Here is a 15,657-nt window from a genome sequence, read left to right as displayed (position 1 = left end):
TGGCTCAGTGGGTTGAGTAAACTCTGTTGGTTTCAGCTAAGGTCATGGTCTCTGAGTCCTGAGATCGAGCCCTGCATTGGGCTCCCAGCTCAGCAAGGAGTCTGCTTCTCCCTCTGCTCCTCCACCACCTTCCCAATCTTTAAAAAAAGATTTTAAAAAGTCTTCAGAAAAAGTTTTCATCACAAAAAAAATTGTTTACTAGACTTAGTGTGGAGATCATTTCACAGGATAGACAATTATCAAATCATTATGCTGTACACCTGAAACTACTATAATGGTATGTGCCAACTATACGAAAAAATAAGAGAAGGTGGGCCAGGGGATACGCAGTGTAAAAGGGCTTGTACCAAGTTGGGACAATCTGAAGACCAGATTGGAGCTGAGTCAGCTGGCCCGCGGTGTAGGAGTCTTGGCAGTTCTCATCTTGCCAGGCCAAAGGGCAGTGTCCAGGAATCTCTCCATGGGGGAAAGTGGAAACCGTGTCTGTTCCCCTTGGAACAGCCCCACTGTCCTCTGGAGGAGACTCTCCTGCCAGGATCGCATCATGTAGAAAGGCCTTCATCACTTCCTTTTGTAGCATTTCCACTCCCAGGACAGGCAGGTGGCTGCTGAAGAGAAAAGAATAGGGAGAACCGAGGGGCCCAGGCAGGAGAGACCTAAGGAGAGACCTCTGGTGCCTCCTCGTGGAGAGGCAGGAATCCTGGGAGAGTCCCTTAGAAATCAGCCATCCACTTCACCTTCAGAAGTGAGGGCACTCTGCAGCCTGCCTGGGGAACGTCCACCCCAGGAATGTCAGAATTAGCGCCTGGCCTGGCCTGGCCACCAAGATTGGAGTGGAAATAAGTTCCCCAGGCCACACCACGGCCAGCTTAAATTTAGAATCGTTCAGCCATATTCTGGCAATGAGAGTCTCAAAACCTGGCCCTGTCCTTAAAAACACCAGGGCCCGTGCCAGCTAGAGCAAGTTGCTGGGAGCAGGTGCTGAAACGTAGCAACGTACAGCTAGGAGCACCAGGGCTAAGTCCTACAGGCCACAGCAGGCTGGGGGAGTGGGGCAAAGGCAGTGAGAGTGTGGTGAGGTGCTGGCCCTGGCAGGGAGCGAGGTGCTTCCTCAGGGAGCCAGACCAGGTGCTGCGACAAATACCTGGTCCAGGCTGGAAGTTTGCTTAGAAATCACAGCTTGGAGCTTCCCAGGGGCAGCATTCCAGAAGGGCCAGACAGGGCCTGTTCAGTGCCCACTGGTGGCTAACACCCAGGGTGGGCACTTTCCAGGGCAAAACAAAGTGAGGAGACCCTGCAGGATCCAGGTCTGCTGTCCAGGGCTTTCTTGAAGCAATCTGTAAGGAAAATATTGCCTCACCAATTGCACCGATGTGTGACTGAAACGAACCCCATTGACCTGAGGAAGTTCTCATGTATTTCATTCTGAGTGGGGAGAACACGTGAGTAAGGCAAAGCTTTGTCAATTTACTCTGGTCAAGAAACTGAATGAGGCACCAACATGTGGTAAATTGCATCTTGCCCTCATTAATGGGCTCTCATTCCATTGACCAACCGTCCTTCAGTGGGATAGGCCTAGGCCTTGCCTTGGTTGAGCTAACGTTCTCATTAGGGAATATCTCACAGGATTGGGGAACAGGCTTCTGCCTCCATGTTGGGGAAACAAAGTCACAAAAGGTAAAGCGGCCAATGAGAGTTGGAGCTACTCTTAATTTTTGGGTAGGGGGAGACTCTAAACTGCTTCTTCAATAGAATGGAAGGTGGTGGTACCTGCCCTGCAGGTGTTGGGAGGATGTGAGTTGATGCGGGTCGCATTCCTCCACGCTGCCTGGCACATCGCAAGTGCTCATTGAATCCTGTGGTCATCGTGGTTCTCCTTGTCATTGTCACAATCCCCATACCCCTGGCCACAGTCCGTGGATTAGTCCCCCATAATGCAGGTAGGCGGAATCACAGGAAGTCTGAAGCACATCCCTGGAGGTGGGGGTGGGTGACATCTGTGCAGTTTTTCCTCTGCTTGCGTCAGCAACTATTCTGGAGCAGCCGAATGAGCAGTGGAGGTGAGGAAACAAAAGGCAGGTATTGGTTCTAATGAATACTCCAAGCATTTTTGGGAACTTTAGCTAGGTGGTATGCTAGGTGGAATGCAGACTGCATTCCAGGCTCATGCCTGGCTGGAGCTACATGCAGCTAGAGGTTCATCCCTATAAAGATAAGCCATGTTCTCATTTCTGAGAGAGAGAATGACAGAGAGAGAGAAAGAGTAGGTGCCGTGGGAGGAAGGGAAGCAGATGGGAGGGAGGGAGCAGGGGGACCACATGGGCTTGCTGATAATTTTGTGCTCAGGCTCACTTGTCCATGACCACTGGCCTCTGGGTCCCTTGGGTCTCCATCCCGTGGTTTGTCTTGCTTTCTCTCTTCATGGTCCCCATGAAGAAGCAACACTATACACACTTTTCTCTGCAAACAGTCCTCTGGGACCCCACTCCTCACTTTCCCCCAATTCTCTAATCCTCTTCGCTCTTCCCTCTTTGCCTCCCCATTCTGTTTCTCCTCTTTTCCTGTTTCTCAGTTGCTATTCATGTCTTGCCAACCTTTGCTGAGCACTTAGCATGTACCTGGTGCTATGCAGGGCCCAGAGGACTCAGAGCCACTAGGATGATGGTAATTTCTTGCTCTGGAGCAAGCTCAAAGGCTGCTAAGGAGGCAGACACAAGAAATTCCAACCCAATAGGGAAGTGTGGGGACCCAGAGCTGCAGCAGTTGACTCTCCCTGGATCTTTGCTCTTTGTTCCACCTGCTTTATACTGTTGTGGTGGCAGATGAAGTCTAAAAGCAAGCCCAAGTGTATCCCAAGCACCTGGTGGTCTATGAGGCCCTACGAGCAGAGAGGAGACTCTGCCTAGCTCCTATCTTCAGGGACCTATTGGAAGGATGTCCTAAATATCCTCAGGGTATGGGAATGGAGTGGATATGGGTTAGTGCTTTTGACTGAAAGTAACAGAAAATTCCTATTCAATTGGCTTAAATGATGACAATTTAATATCCTACATAAAAACTCTAGATGGTTCCAGAGTTGGTTAATGCGGCAGCTCAATGAAGTCACCAAAGATCCAAGTTCTTTCCACCTTTCTTCCCTGTCATCCTCAGTATTTTGGAATGTCATCAGTCTAGCTCTCTTCATGGTCACAAGGTGGCTGCTATTGTTCTAGGCATTACATTCAGACATGATAATATCTTGGAGGAGATGAAGGACTGGTTTTACCTGGCATCTCTTACCTGTGAGGAACATTTGCTGCAGAAATCATCCAGCAGATTTTTATTTTTCAACAGCCAGACTACATTCCAGGCTCATGCCTGAAGGAGTCATGGGCAAGGGAATGGGGACTGCCATAACTAGCTTAAAGCAATCATGATTCCCTTCCTGGCTGGAGGTGTGACCCACCTCCCCAAAAGAATGTGGCCACACAAAGGATTCCCAAAACATTAAGGTCTAGTAGGACGGAGGAAGCAAGTAGTGGACAGGTATTGCATGATCAACCAGTGATGTGTGGGTGCTGGAATGTAGGCAGTGGCAGGAGGCCTCCTCACAGGTTTCATGGCTATTTGATTTGGCAAAGGGTGCTCCAGGTGTAGCCAAAGGGTGAGAGGCAGAGAAGAGTTAATAAGCAAAGGAGCAGCAGCTGCATCCTCACCTGTGTTCTTACCTGGATTCTCTTCCCCTAGACCCAGACTCCCCCATGGCCCACTCCTGAACCCCCTTCAGGTCCTTATTCAATGCTTCTCACTAAGGTCCCCAACCCCCACCTCACAACCATGTCAAAGGCTATTATCCTCCTTTGGAAACTACTATTCTTCTCTGCTTAATTTTCCTCCTTGGTGTTTCTCTTTCTCATATAGTCTACATATTTTACTTGTCTTGCTTTTTATCCAGCTTCTCCTTGAGGAGAGAATATTCGTTTTGCTTTGTTCACTGCTTTGTTCCCATGCCTAGGTCAGTAGTTTATTGAGTGTTTATTGAACACTAGTAAGTGCTCAATAAACACTCCTTGAGTAAATCAAACCTGGTTGTATATTGAATCATCTGGGGAGTTTGTGGGAAATGCAGCCTCCTAGGCCCTGTTCCAGACCTAGTGAATCCAAGTCTTTGAGGTGTGAGGACTCGAGTCTCCTTTGGGGGCCCCAGTGCACTGTCTGGAGCTTGGGAGCTGTTCTCTGTGGCTTTTCTGCACAGAGCTCAGCTTTGGTACAGAAATACTTAAGCACAAATGAGTGAAGATTAACACATTCTAGCATCAGTGAAGTGTGGGGAGATGGAGATTCTGTACAACAATTTGCATGTTATCAGGTGTGAGGACAAAATTTTCCTGGATTGAGTGCCTTCCCAGCCCCAGCAGTGCAGTCATATGATACAGGAGTGCACACACAGAGCAATGGGGGGACTGTGTGAACAAAATGTGGGTGCATGTGACTTATGTGAAAATATATAAGGAACGAAGACATATCAATACGGAAAAACAAATAGGCCAATTAAAAGAAACCTGATCAGACACTTCACCGAAGACCATATATGACTAGCCAATAACTGCATGTATGGCATAGGTGCCTAATACCCTTAATTATTGAGAAATGTAGAAGAAAACCACAATGTGACATCATACACACCCACCAAAGTGGCTAAAAATAAAATGCTGACAATATCTTGAGTTGGCAAGAACGGGTATCCATTAGAACTCGCATATGCTGCTGGAGGAAGCCTCATATGGCATGTAGTGTGTCAGAGAGGGGATGGTGCCTACTATCCTATGCCCCACAGTGCCACTCTTGGGTGTATACCTGAAAGAAATAAACACAGATGTTCACCAAAAGACATGCACAAAAATGGGCATAGCAGCTTTACTCAGAAGAGTATAAAAATTGGAAACACTTGAAGGTCTATCAATAGGTCCAACAACTCAAAGGTTCAGATGGCTGAATACCATATAGAGATTTTTAAAAATGAACATAATGATGAGTGAAAGAAGCCAGATAAAAATGACTGTGAAGATTATATGTTGCATAACTCCATTTATGTGAAGTTCAAGAAAGGAATCTACGATGGTGGGAGTCAGAACGATGGTCTCTCCAGGGGTTAGTTTTGACTGAGAACTTGCCATGAGAGACCCATGCAGATGTTTTTATATCTTAGTCTGGGTGGTGTATCCAGACACACTCACACAGTTATTTATAAAACTCATTAAGTTCTACTCTTAAGAGTTTGCATTACTTAATGTGTATCTGCTATACTTCAATAAAAAATAAGCTCATGCATTCAAAATGATATGCCTTTTGTAGGAACACATACAAACCCAAAGGTAACAGGATAGTAGGCACCGTCCCCTCTGACACGCTACACACCGTTTGAGGCTTCCTCCAGCAGCATATGTGAGTTCTAATTGATACCCACCCTTGCCAACTCAAGATATTGTCAGCCTATTATTTTTAGCCACTGGTGGGTGTGTGTGGTGTCACATTGTGGCTTCAGTCTGCATTTCCCTGATAATTAAGGGTGTTGAGTCCATATGGACTCAAGAGAACGGTTGTGAGTGTCCGTTAGAAAAAAAGGGACTGCGAGGAAAGAAAGAAATAAGATAAAAAAAGGGTTCTTGTGTAAACCAATAATGAAGGTTTATAGAAACTAAGGAGTATAATTAATTCAATTGTGTGTGTGTGTGTGTGTGTGTGCGCACGCATAACGTAGAAAGAGGCAGAAATTGACAGAAAAAGTGAAAATAGAAGAGCAACAGCAGAGGTGTAGTGGAGGCAGTTAACTTTAGAAACTTGAACCTAAGTGAACCCTGGGAGTGTCTGCAGTCAGTGGGCAGTGGGACTCTGAGGTCACCATCTCCATCAGGGCTCATTGCCAAGAGCAGGTGGGATCATTGTCAATAGTGGAATCCAAGAGAGTGACAGGTACCAGGTAGGCAGAGTCCCCGACTCTGGTCACTCGGGGTTAAAACTTCCCACGTCCAATTCCGCTCTGGCAATGAAACCAGACTAAACCTGAGCTGTGTGTTTGGCAATGAGTTACATATACACCAAGGCCAGTTTTGAAGTAATTCATATACAGTAATGTTTGGATTGTCCAGGTAAGGAGCCTCCACTGTTGGGCGATGGGTCATAAGCTCAGGGTCGGAATAGGGACATTTCTCCTGAGTCACTCAGGCCACCATTGACAAGTAGTAACTAGCCTAGGAGGACCCTTGTTTTCTGTGACACAGTTGTTTTGGGTTGAACTGTATGTCCCTCAAATTTGTATATTGAAGTCTCAGCACCTGGTACCACAGAATGGAGCTTTATTTGTAAATAGAGTTGTTGCAGATGTGCTTGGTGAAGACAGAGTCGTACTGGATGAGGGGGGCCCCTAATTCAATGTGACTGGTGTCCTTATGAAAAGTGGACACTTGGAGGTGGACGGGTGCATGTTAACCCCATGTGAAGATGAAGGCAGAACTTGGGGCACCAAAGAATGACAAAGCTCACCAGCAAACCACCAGAAGACAAGCGGAGGAGTGCAACAGATCCTCCCCCAGGACCCTGGGGCTGGGAAGAGCCAACCCTGCTGACTCGTGCATCTCAGACCTCTTTCCTCCAGACAGAGGGTGAAGAGCACCTCTCTGCTGTGACACCCCCCAGGCTGTGGTACTTTGGAAGCTGACAGAGCAGCCTACCACCCATACTGACCTGCCCTCCTTCTCCATCCTGGCCTTCCCCTTCCAACCCCTCCCACTTTAAGGGGAGGGGAAAAGATTCTTTCTGCATGGCTGAATGTGTGGAACACTTAGGAGTGGATTTTGGGAAGAGGAGAGGTGAGGGGTGAGGGTCCTTGAGGTGAAGTGACTCTGACCGTGGAGCACCCGCTGGGAAGAGGCTCAGGGAGGTATCAGAGATGCAGTGAGGGATGGAGTGAGCAGAGGTTTGCGGTGGAGGATGCTAGAAAGCTGCTGGGGGGATCCCTGGGTGGCGCAGCGGTTTGGCGCCTGCCTTTGGCCCAGGGCGCGATCCTGGAGACCCGGGATCGAATCCCACGTCGGGCTCCCGGTGCATGGAGCCTGCTTCTCCCTCTGCCTGTGTCTCTGCCTCTCTCTCTCTCTGTGTGACTATCATAAATAAATAAAAATTAAAAAAAAAAAAAAAAGAAAGAAAGAAAGCTGCTGGGAATGGGCTGGGGTGTGTGTATGTGTGAGGATGCATGTGTGTATGTGTTTATTGAGTGCACACACGTGTGTATGTATGCATGTGCACATGTGTGTGTATGTGTGTGTGTTATGAAGAGAGTGAGAAGTTAAAGACAAATTGGAGAGAGGCACCAGCCTCTCTGGGAGAAACTGGTTCTTTAAAGAATCCCCGCCTCAAACCCCTCCTTCCCTCCTGAGCTTGCTGTGAACCTTCCTTAATTAATGCCTGTAAGATGCTCTCAGATGCTCTCAGCAGCAGCTTTATAAATAAACACAGACTTCTAAAGGTTGACGAGTGCCTGAGTCCTTGAGGGGGGAGGATAGAGCTGTGCTGTGTTGGGGGCAGAGGCAAGGGAAGTCGCAAGAGGCAGCCACAGCAGGGGAGCAAAGGCTGTGGCCCTACTTTGGCATAGCCTTGGGATGCATCCCTGGGCCCAGCCTTCAACAGCAGATGGAAGCTTCGGATTAGGATCTCACAAGATCCTTTCTCTGGCTCGCATTAGTAATCAGGGAGTGCCTTTGGCCAAGGTTATGGAGTGCATTCGAGAGAAGCAAGCAGGATCAGCCCCAGGGTTCTCGAGGGGATGCTCAGAGAAGGTATATCACTTGCCCGGCGCCTCAGATCATGTCAATGGCAGAGCCAGAATGGTACTACTGAGCCATCCCTCTACACTTCAGAGCATCCCAACCCGGGGAATGGAGGGGACCAATCTCCAGGTAGTAGTGGAGGAGGGTGAGGGGGGCCATCTTACACTCAGGACCAGTGACTACTTTTGCCAGTGACCTCCCCTGAACTTCCATCTTAACGAGAAAGAAAGGACCCGAAACAAGCAAGGGGCTGGATGCTGAGGCTGGGGGAAACCACATTTAGCTCAAACCCTTCCTTTGACAGAGGAAGCTGTGGCTCAGAGCACTGACATGGCTGGCTTCAGTTACGAACAGCAAATTAATGACAGAGCCAGGCCCAGAACTCAGCCTCCTGAGTTTAGGGCTGCTGGTAGGCAGTCTGATTTCTTTTAGGTTTAGTCTAAGGCCAGTGTTAATTGTGTGTGTGCCTGAACCAGGGGATCGCTGGCGATATACCTGGTGACCATTTGTCCCAATTTGTCCAGGATGGTGCAGGTTTCTGCCTGTGGCTTGATGTAATTATTAGTAGTTCTTGCCCAGAAGTATCCTAGTTTGGATGATGGATGGTGTGGTCCCCTGTCGCTGACCACCAGGCGGCACCAAAGAAGGGAAAAGACGTGAATCTGTGAAATCCTGGGTCTGTAGGCCTGTCAGGAGCTTCATTCACCACAAAATCCCTTCGAGAGGTTCTGCAGGCTTCAGCAGGAGTGGTGCTATTTACCGAGATGTCATTCTTTACGCTTCTCCCACTGGAGCGGAGTGTGATGGAAAAGGTATCCCAGTATCTGAGTAAGAAAAGGTTCCCTGAAGTCCCCCAAATCAGAGGCAGTCCCCACTAGCTTACCAGTTGCCCAAGGTCCTCAGACATGGAACAGCCACAGAAATACCTGCTTCACGGGGTCACTGAGTCTGGAACTGCAAAGAGCTCCTCAAATGGGAGGCATTATTTTTTTTTTATCAAGTCTAATCATCTGATCTTATGACCAAGAGAAGCTGACATCCAGAGTGGGGAGGAAGTCATGTAGCAGGTTAGTAGCAAAGCATGAACCAGAGCTCTGGTCTTCCAGGCATGGCTCCTCCTGCATGCCCTGGCCGGTGGCGTTTACACGGGGCAGCCAGGCATGGGCGGTGGGGGGCGTGGGTGGACAGTCCCCTCACCATCCCATTTCAGCCCATTAAACCCAGCAAACAGCTTCAGGTCCTAGTGCAAAGTGACTGCTGCCTCCTTCATGTTCTCTGGAGGGAGTGACAGCTGGAGTGAGTGGGGAGCCTCCCTGGGCTCCTGAGAGCCCCCCTGGGACACATGGGCAGAGACACATTCTTCTCTGCCCAAGGAGGTGAGGAGGCTGTCAGGAGAGACTTTGCTGAGAGCCACAGACCACAGGGAGGCTGTGGGGCCCTTTGCTGACACCCTGGGTCCCAATAGGGCCACATATCCCAGAATTCGGGGTCAGACCCTGGGAGGTACCTGGGGACTCAGGTGCCCTCAGTCCTGTGACTGGCCCTGCTCTGCTGCCATCAGCTCCATGAGGGGATCTGTGCCTTCTCCTTTCCCCAAGCCTGGGCTAGCCTGCCACGTGACCGTCCTGCCTCCTGCCTCCCACGCCCGTGTTCAGCGGGGCCAGCGGGGAACAATGGTTCTGCCTCCGAATGGATTCAGTAAAATGGTCCAAGTAAGAAGAAATAAACTTCTTTGAATTTCAGTTTCCTCAGCCATAAAATTGGGGATATTTTGGATTTCAATGCGGGACAAATGAAATAATGTACTGAGTGCTGAGACAAGAGCCTGGTACCTATGAAGAACTTAATAGGTGCTCTCTGCTAGTATTACTATTATTACTACCACTATTATTGTTGACCCTAGCCAGCATTTCCCCAGTCCGTCTCATTATCATCAACCTAGTCAACCAAGCTGGAAAACTGGTTTCTCCCCTCCTCTCCACAGATGAGTTATTAATCATCTTCGTTATTACTAGGTCTTACTAATTTTGCTTCCTAAATATTTCTTGTAACTCTCCCTTCTTTTTGAAAAGATCTCAGCTCCCTCTGCCTGGAAGGAGGTGGTCATCCTTTCCCCGCCTGGACCACTGCCTCGGCTCCCAGCAGGACCCCCACTGCTCATCCTATCTTCCCTGCACTTCCCCTCTCAGCAACCAGGGATGTGGAACAAGGAGGTCTGACCTGACCAAGGCCCTTCCTGCTTGAATCGCCAAGGCTCTCTACTGTCCCTGGAGTCCAGCCTGGGCTTTCTCTGGCCACATCTCCTGCCACTCTCTAGTTCTTCCCTGAAGTTCCAGCAACACCATGTGGCTTGTATTCCGCCTCCCTCCTTCCCATCCAGCTACACACCATTACTGTTTCTTGCCTTTATGTCTTACACCATCTTTTTTTGCCTCAAACACCTGCCTCCCTGCATATTGTCAACCCTTACCCGTCCTTTGTGAACCAGCTTAGAGGTCCTCTTCCTAGAAGCCTTCTCTACACCCCCATTTGTTTTAGGTGTGCTGGAATATCCCCTGCTGTCAATTACTACCCTGACTATGTCTTGTAATTGGTCTCCCCCCAACGTGGACTGTAAGATCTTCGGGGCAGGACTAGATCTTACTTGCTTTTATGTCTCTCCACAGAGAGCTCAGTTCATGTTTACTGAGTGAATGAATGCAAGCATGCATAAATGAAGTGGCCCCAAAGTTGGCATGTGGGAAAGAGTTGGAGGAAGAGCAGCTCATTTCTAAAGGATGGGATCGTAGACCTGCTCTCGGGATATATGAACCTGATGAGGCGCATTTCTCTCACATCTCCCAGGGAAGGGAAAGCACTGGGGTGGATGAACATTTTTCAGGACTCCAAAATCAGGATGTCTTTTGAGCTGACGTTACTGTATTTGGCCTGGGGACAACAGACACCTGACAGGTTATGGACATTCACATGTAGGCTGGGCAACTCACCACAGAACAGAGCCCCCTCAGCCTATCAGGGTCTGATATTTATGGATTTTCAGTCAAGCCACAGTTTCTCAGCCTCTGGGCACACTAGGTAGCTACTATGCACACAGCCCGGAATCAAAGTTAAGGAACTCATAACCCTGGGGAAGTGCAATGGGCAGGAAATATGAAAGCATCAAAAAGAATTCTGGGCAGATCTATGATGGAGCCATAAATGGCAACAAAGACAAGCTGGGATACACCTAACCTTTGAGGCTGATGGGAGTGAAGAGCAAGCTCCTCTTCTGGCACGTTCCTTGGGGCTGCTGTCCAACAGAAAATGACACTGGAGCATGGATGGCTCTGACTCAAAATGACAACCTCTATGTTCCCATGATAAACACATAGGAAATTAATTTTCTTCCTTGTTACTCTCTTGGTTGAGGAAAGAGACAGGAGATGGTAGGATTAGAATCCAGAACTGTTGGACTCTATGTTCTTTGCACTTTGCCATGTGGGAGAAGATGCCCATGGCAGCCTACATGTTGGGATTGCCCTGTTGGTCTTTTTCTTTTCTTTTCTTTTTTTTTTGAAGACTTTATTCACTCATTCATGAGACACACACACACACACACACACACACACACACACACAGAGGAGAGAGAGAGAGAGGCAGAGATACAGCAGAGGGAGAAGCAGGCTCCATGCTTTATGGATTTGAGACAAACCTTTTGCCTAACTACAGGTACCCCTAAGTTGCTCAGTATTTCCTTTTTTTTTTTTTTAAGATTTTATTTATTTATTCATGTGAGACAGAGAGAAAGAGAGAGAGAGGCAGAGACACAGGCAGAGGGAGAAGCAGACTCCATGCAGGGAGCCGGATGCGGGACTCGATCCCAGGTCTCCAGATCACGCCCTGAGCCGAAGGCAGGCGCCTAACTGCTGAGCCACCCAGGCATCCCCCTGTTGGTCTTTCCAGGCCTGAAGTCGAGTGTGTAGGCTCTAGCTGTGCTGCAAAAAGACACAGTCGGCATTACCTATCAGCCTGGTGGCAGGAAGTGAGAACAAATCTGTCGGAGGAGCCAGAGCTTCTGTCACTGGGTCTATCTTCTACAGCATCATATGTGGACACAGGTGGATGGGACCTGCAGCTTCCACCATGGGGCCACTGACAATACGCAGTCTTCTAGATCAGCGGCCTGATTGTTGCTTAGCATCGTTAAGCTGGCAACACCCCCCAGCTATCTTGAGCGTCTGTTCAGCTCCTGCCAACGTTGGCAGGATGTTCTACCTTAACTCTCACCCAGGTAGTTAGTGCCTTCCACCTTGGTCCTTAGACTTGTAGGGAAGTCCTCAGACTTTGGCTTGCCACCCTATCTCTTGCCTATTTAGAACACTCTTCACTTCCTTCCTGATATACCCTTAGTTGATGCGTCCTCACCTGGCTGCATGGTTTGGGCTGTGCTAGCTGGCTCAGAGCCACAGTGCCTGTCTGCACTGCTCAGCCCCTGGAGAACATTACCAACAGTGCTCTGCTTTCCACCACCCCCACCCCTTGATGTTTTAAGACCACAGTCTGCACATGCAGTTTTTATTTGTGTACTTGTCTCAAGGCTCTAAGTTGTTGGGAGGCATTACTCATAACTCAATTTGGTGAATATCTATCTAGCTACTCAAGGTTGAGTTAAATATACCAAGTATTTGTAACTGCCTCTCTCACTATCCTAATTATAAGAGGGAGGGGGATGCCAAGCGTTTGAAACCTGAAATCAAGTATTCAGCAAAATGCTGGGGAGACCCACCAATCTGTGCAGGCAAGCAACTTGACATGTTGAAGTGTTGCTACAACCTGCTGGCTGCAAATGATAAATTTAGCCTTAAAGATGGCTCAATGTTCCAAAGCCTAGGAAGCAAGCTGATTGCTTTGAAAAGGGAGAAGGAGGCACATGTCTGAATAGAGCAGGAGCTGGATAAAGCAGGAGCTGGATAGAGCAGGAGCTAGGAGGAATGAGCTGCCAGTTTGTCTAGAGTCTGGAGACATCATTCCTTATGCAGCACCCTCCACCTCCACACCACAGCCCAGCCCTGCCCAGTAGAACAAAGAACCGTCTTCACAGCTCAATTCTGAGTTCCTCTCCCTCCCTGCATTTGTACTGACATATGGTTGAACCCAAGTGAAGCCTGGCATTTAGAGGTCTTTGATGTGACACCTCCCCTTTTTGGTATTACACCCCAGGGGCGTAGGCCCTAACATGTGTCAACTGTTGGTTTTCTCTTTAACAACGGAGAGAATTGAAGAGGACTAATGTTATCCAATAGTTAGGGTGTCTTTAAGGAGGATAGGGATCTTCCCTGATTTGCACACTTCTCATTCAAAAGGAAACAAGTAGAGTCCTGTCTGTCAGGACATGAGAAATGTGTCTGAGCTAACAGTGTTTCAGGGAAGGATGAACTTACCAGATGCAAACCGTGTGTGCCTTTATGGGAGAGCCTTCGGCCTGAGAATTTTTTGCTTTGGGTCCACCTTTTGAAGAGGTTGGAAGGAGCCAGTTGTGGGTATCAGCTGGATGGGGTACGGAGACTAGGAAATTCTTAAAGATACTGACAGACGTTTCTCTCACTCTGCAATTACCTCCATGCCTGGCCTTCTAAATGGGGAGACTGAGCAATGTGTGTCTTTTCAGAAGTTCAAGGACTACAATAGAAGTTCAATTCTATTAACAGCACTGTCTTCTCTGGCTTTACAATTAAAACAGTGCTTTACCCAATTAAAACGGTGCTCTACTCATAAACACAGGGGCAGAAACAATATCATCTTGGATCACACTGACATCTTTGTCTTAGAGACCTCATGACATTTCCTTCAGAAGGAAGGGGCAAAGCGTTACTGCTTTCATTTTATTGATAGAGATAAAGATGAAGGGGAGAAGAGAGTAAGGTGACCACAGATACATAAGCGTCGATGTAAGACTTAACACCGAGGTTACAGCAGTTGACAAATGATGGCAGGTGAGCTTCATTCCAGCAGCTGCAGGCCTCATCCTGATGGCCAGGTACTGGGACACAGCAAATAACAGAGCGGGCAGGAAGGAACCTGTACTTCTAGAGTGCATGGCACGGAGAACTGCTTTCCATAAACTGCTCCCATCTAAGGACCCTGTGACATGGGTATTACTTTCATTTTACACACGAAAACATTGCATCTCAGAGAAGCTCACATGTGCAGGAACTGAAGGCAAGTCTGTCTGACAAGGGCTATGTGTTCTGTCCCCCACAGCAGGCAAAACTGACTTCCGTAACTTCTACAAGGTTGAAATCCACTGCACTGGACGACGCTGCCTTGAGGACAATTATCTCAGTTAGCTTAAAACTACTGTCTGGGAGCAGTGACACCCAGGAGTGGCATTCGTGATGGTCTCAGAATTTGGGGTGTAGAGTGGGAAAAAGGAAAGTTAATTTATAGATGAAATCTAACTTAGAGTGCCTTAGATACCTCTTCTTGCCTATTTCTTGGACATTCTAGAGAAAGCTCTTTGTACAAAGAAGCTCTCCTCTGCTTTGCCACATAGAAGAAATAAGCACTCTGTCACCAAGTGTCCTTTAAAAGGGTGACTTAGTCTTTGGTCTAAATGAATTGGGCCTGTCACTTTTAAAGCGATTTATTCCAGTAAAGGATGGAGAATTTATTACTTTTCAAAACAGATCACTGCGGTGTTGACCTAAAAAGGCCCAAATGAAGCCTGCAGTGAGGGCCTGGCCATGCTGGGCTCACACTCTTCTGTCACATAGCATGGTGCATCTTTTCACATGAGGTGCTGCAATGGAGATCTCTATTCTATTTGTTCAATGCTAAGGTTAAAAAAAAAAAAAAAAACTCAGAAATTAGCCATTTTCTACCTCTAGGTAGATTAGAAACATTTAAAATGGAATTTGTTTCTCCCTAGAGAAGCAACTCTCAACATATAATTATGATCAAAGAATTTTTTTTTTAAAGAAAAGGTTGGCAAGCAGTCTAAGTGTATTGTATATTTTGTTCTAATTTTAGTATGTGTGTTAGAGAAGTGAGCACAATCACTGATTTTGGGATAATAGATCCATGTGTGTCTCTCTCTATAAGAATATGGAGAGGTTGCATGTGCAGTGATTAATTTCAAGTATTTTTGTTAGAGCGTCACATGGGTTTACAGCTGTGTTAGATGATGTAAGAGATGTAAAAAAAAAAAAAATAGAAATTAATCATCCCTTCCTAAACATAAGAAGGTAACAACAGACTCCTTCCTAGTGGAAGGCACATCGTGAGAGGTTAGTAAGAGTCCATTCCTTTATGCCCACCCCGTCTCCTTAGAAGAAAAGGTACACTCCTGCAGGAGGTGTGGGAGGTGGTATCCTGAGGAATACCACTGGCGGTGTGCCTGCCTGCTGGGCCAAAGCTTAAAGCCCAAGTCAGAGCTGTGAGGAAATCTATTTTTCCCATGCCTTCTGTATGACCTATAAAATTAGAATAAAACCTGTCTTCCATGCAGTAATCGAGAGATCCTTTTATGATCTAAGAATAAAAAGAGCTACAGAAATGCAATGCTTTATTTATTACTAATACTCCGCAGGGAGTAATTCCCATATGGACACTTTGGGGCCTTCACAACTTGGCAAGGGCTCTTCTGACTCCCTCCAAGATTAAGCTCCTCATCTCTGTGAACATAAAAATCAATCTGCTATGTAGCTTGAAGAGTCCTTATCCATCACGCCCCTAAACAACCTACCACCTCTCTTTAGAGGCTAGAAAAGCCTTTAAAATCTTCTGTGACCTTCCCCTCAGTATGTTTTGGTAAAAATGACAAAATGTTCATTTGGAAACACGGGCAGGCATATCCATCCAAAAGAAATAACAT

The 15,657-nt window shown here is 47.5% G+C and overlaps 1 protein-coding gene across 4 annotated transcripts in view; it reads right to left on the bottom strand.

Moving 5' to 3' along the window:
* Positions 1–308: 308 nt before the first annotated feature.
* DCP1B (decapping mRNA 1B) overlaps positions 309–15,657 on the bottom strand; it is a 71,216-nt gene continuing 55,867 nt past the window's right edge. The window contains exons 8-10 of one of the 4 annotated variants that reach the window (XR_008663166.1): positions 1,771–2,034; positions 1,145–1,337; positions 309–608 (exon numbers count right to left, since the gene is read on the bottom strand). Coding sequence is in view for 1 of the 4 variants with exons in the window: in XM_055315408.1 (XP_055171383.1) it covers positions 8,573–8,629 (57 nt within the window). In the remaining 3 variants the exon portion in view is untranslated. Of the gene's footprint in view, positions 609–1,144; positions 1,338–1,770; positions 2,035–8,557; positions 8,630–15,657 lie in introns of those variants that run through there. The other 3 variants (XR_008663167.1, XR_008663168.1, XM_055315408.1) reach the window with 3 other exon arrangements.

The sequence above is a fragment of the Nyctereutes procyonoides genome, unplaced genomic scaffold (genome assembly GCF_905146905.1).
Source record: "Nyctereutes procyonoides isolate TBG_1078 unplaced genomic scaffold, NYPRO_anot_genome, whole genome shotgun sequence".
In the NCBI taxonomy this organism is placed as follows: Eukaryota; Metazoa; Chordata; class Mammalia; order Carnivora; family Canidae; genus Nyctereutes; species Nyctereutes procyonoides.
This window is presented reverse-complemented; position numbering and strand designations above follow the sequence as displayed.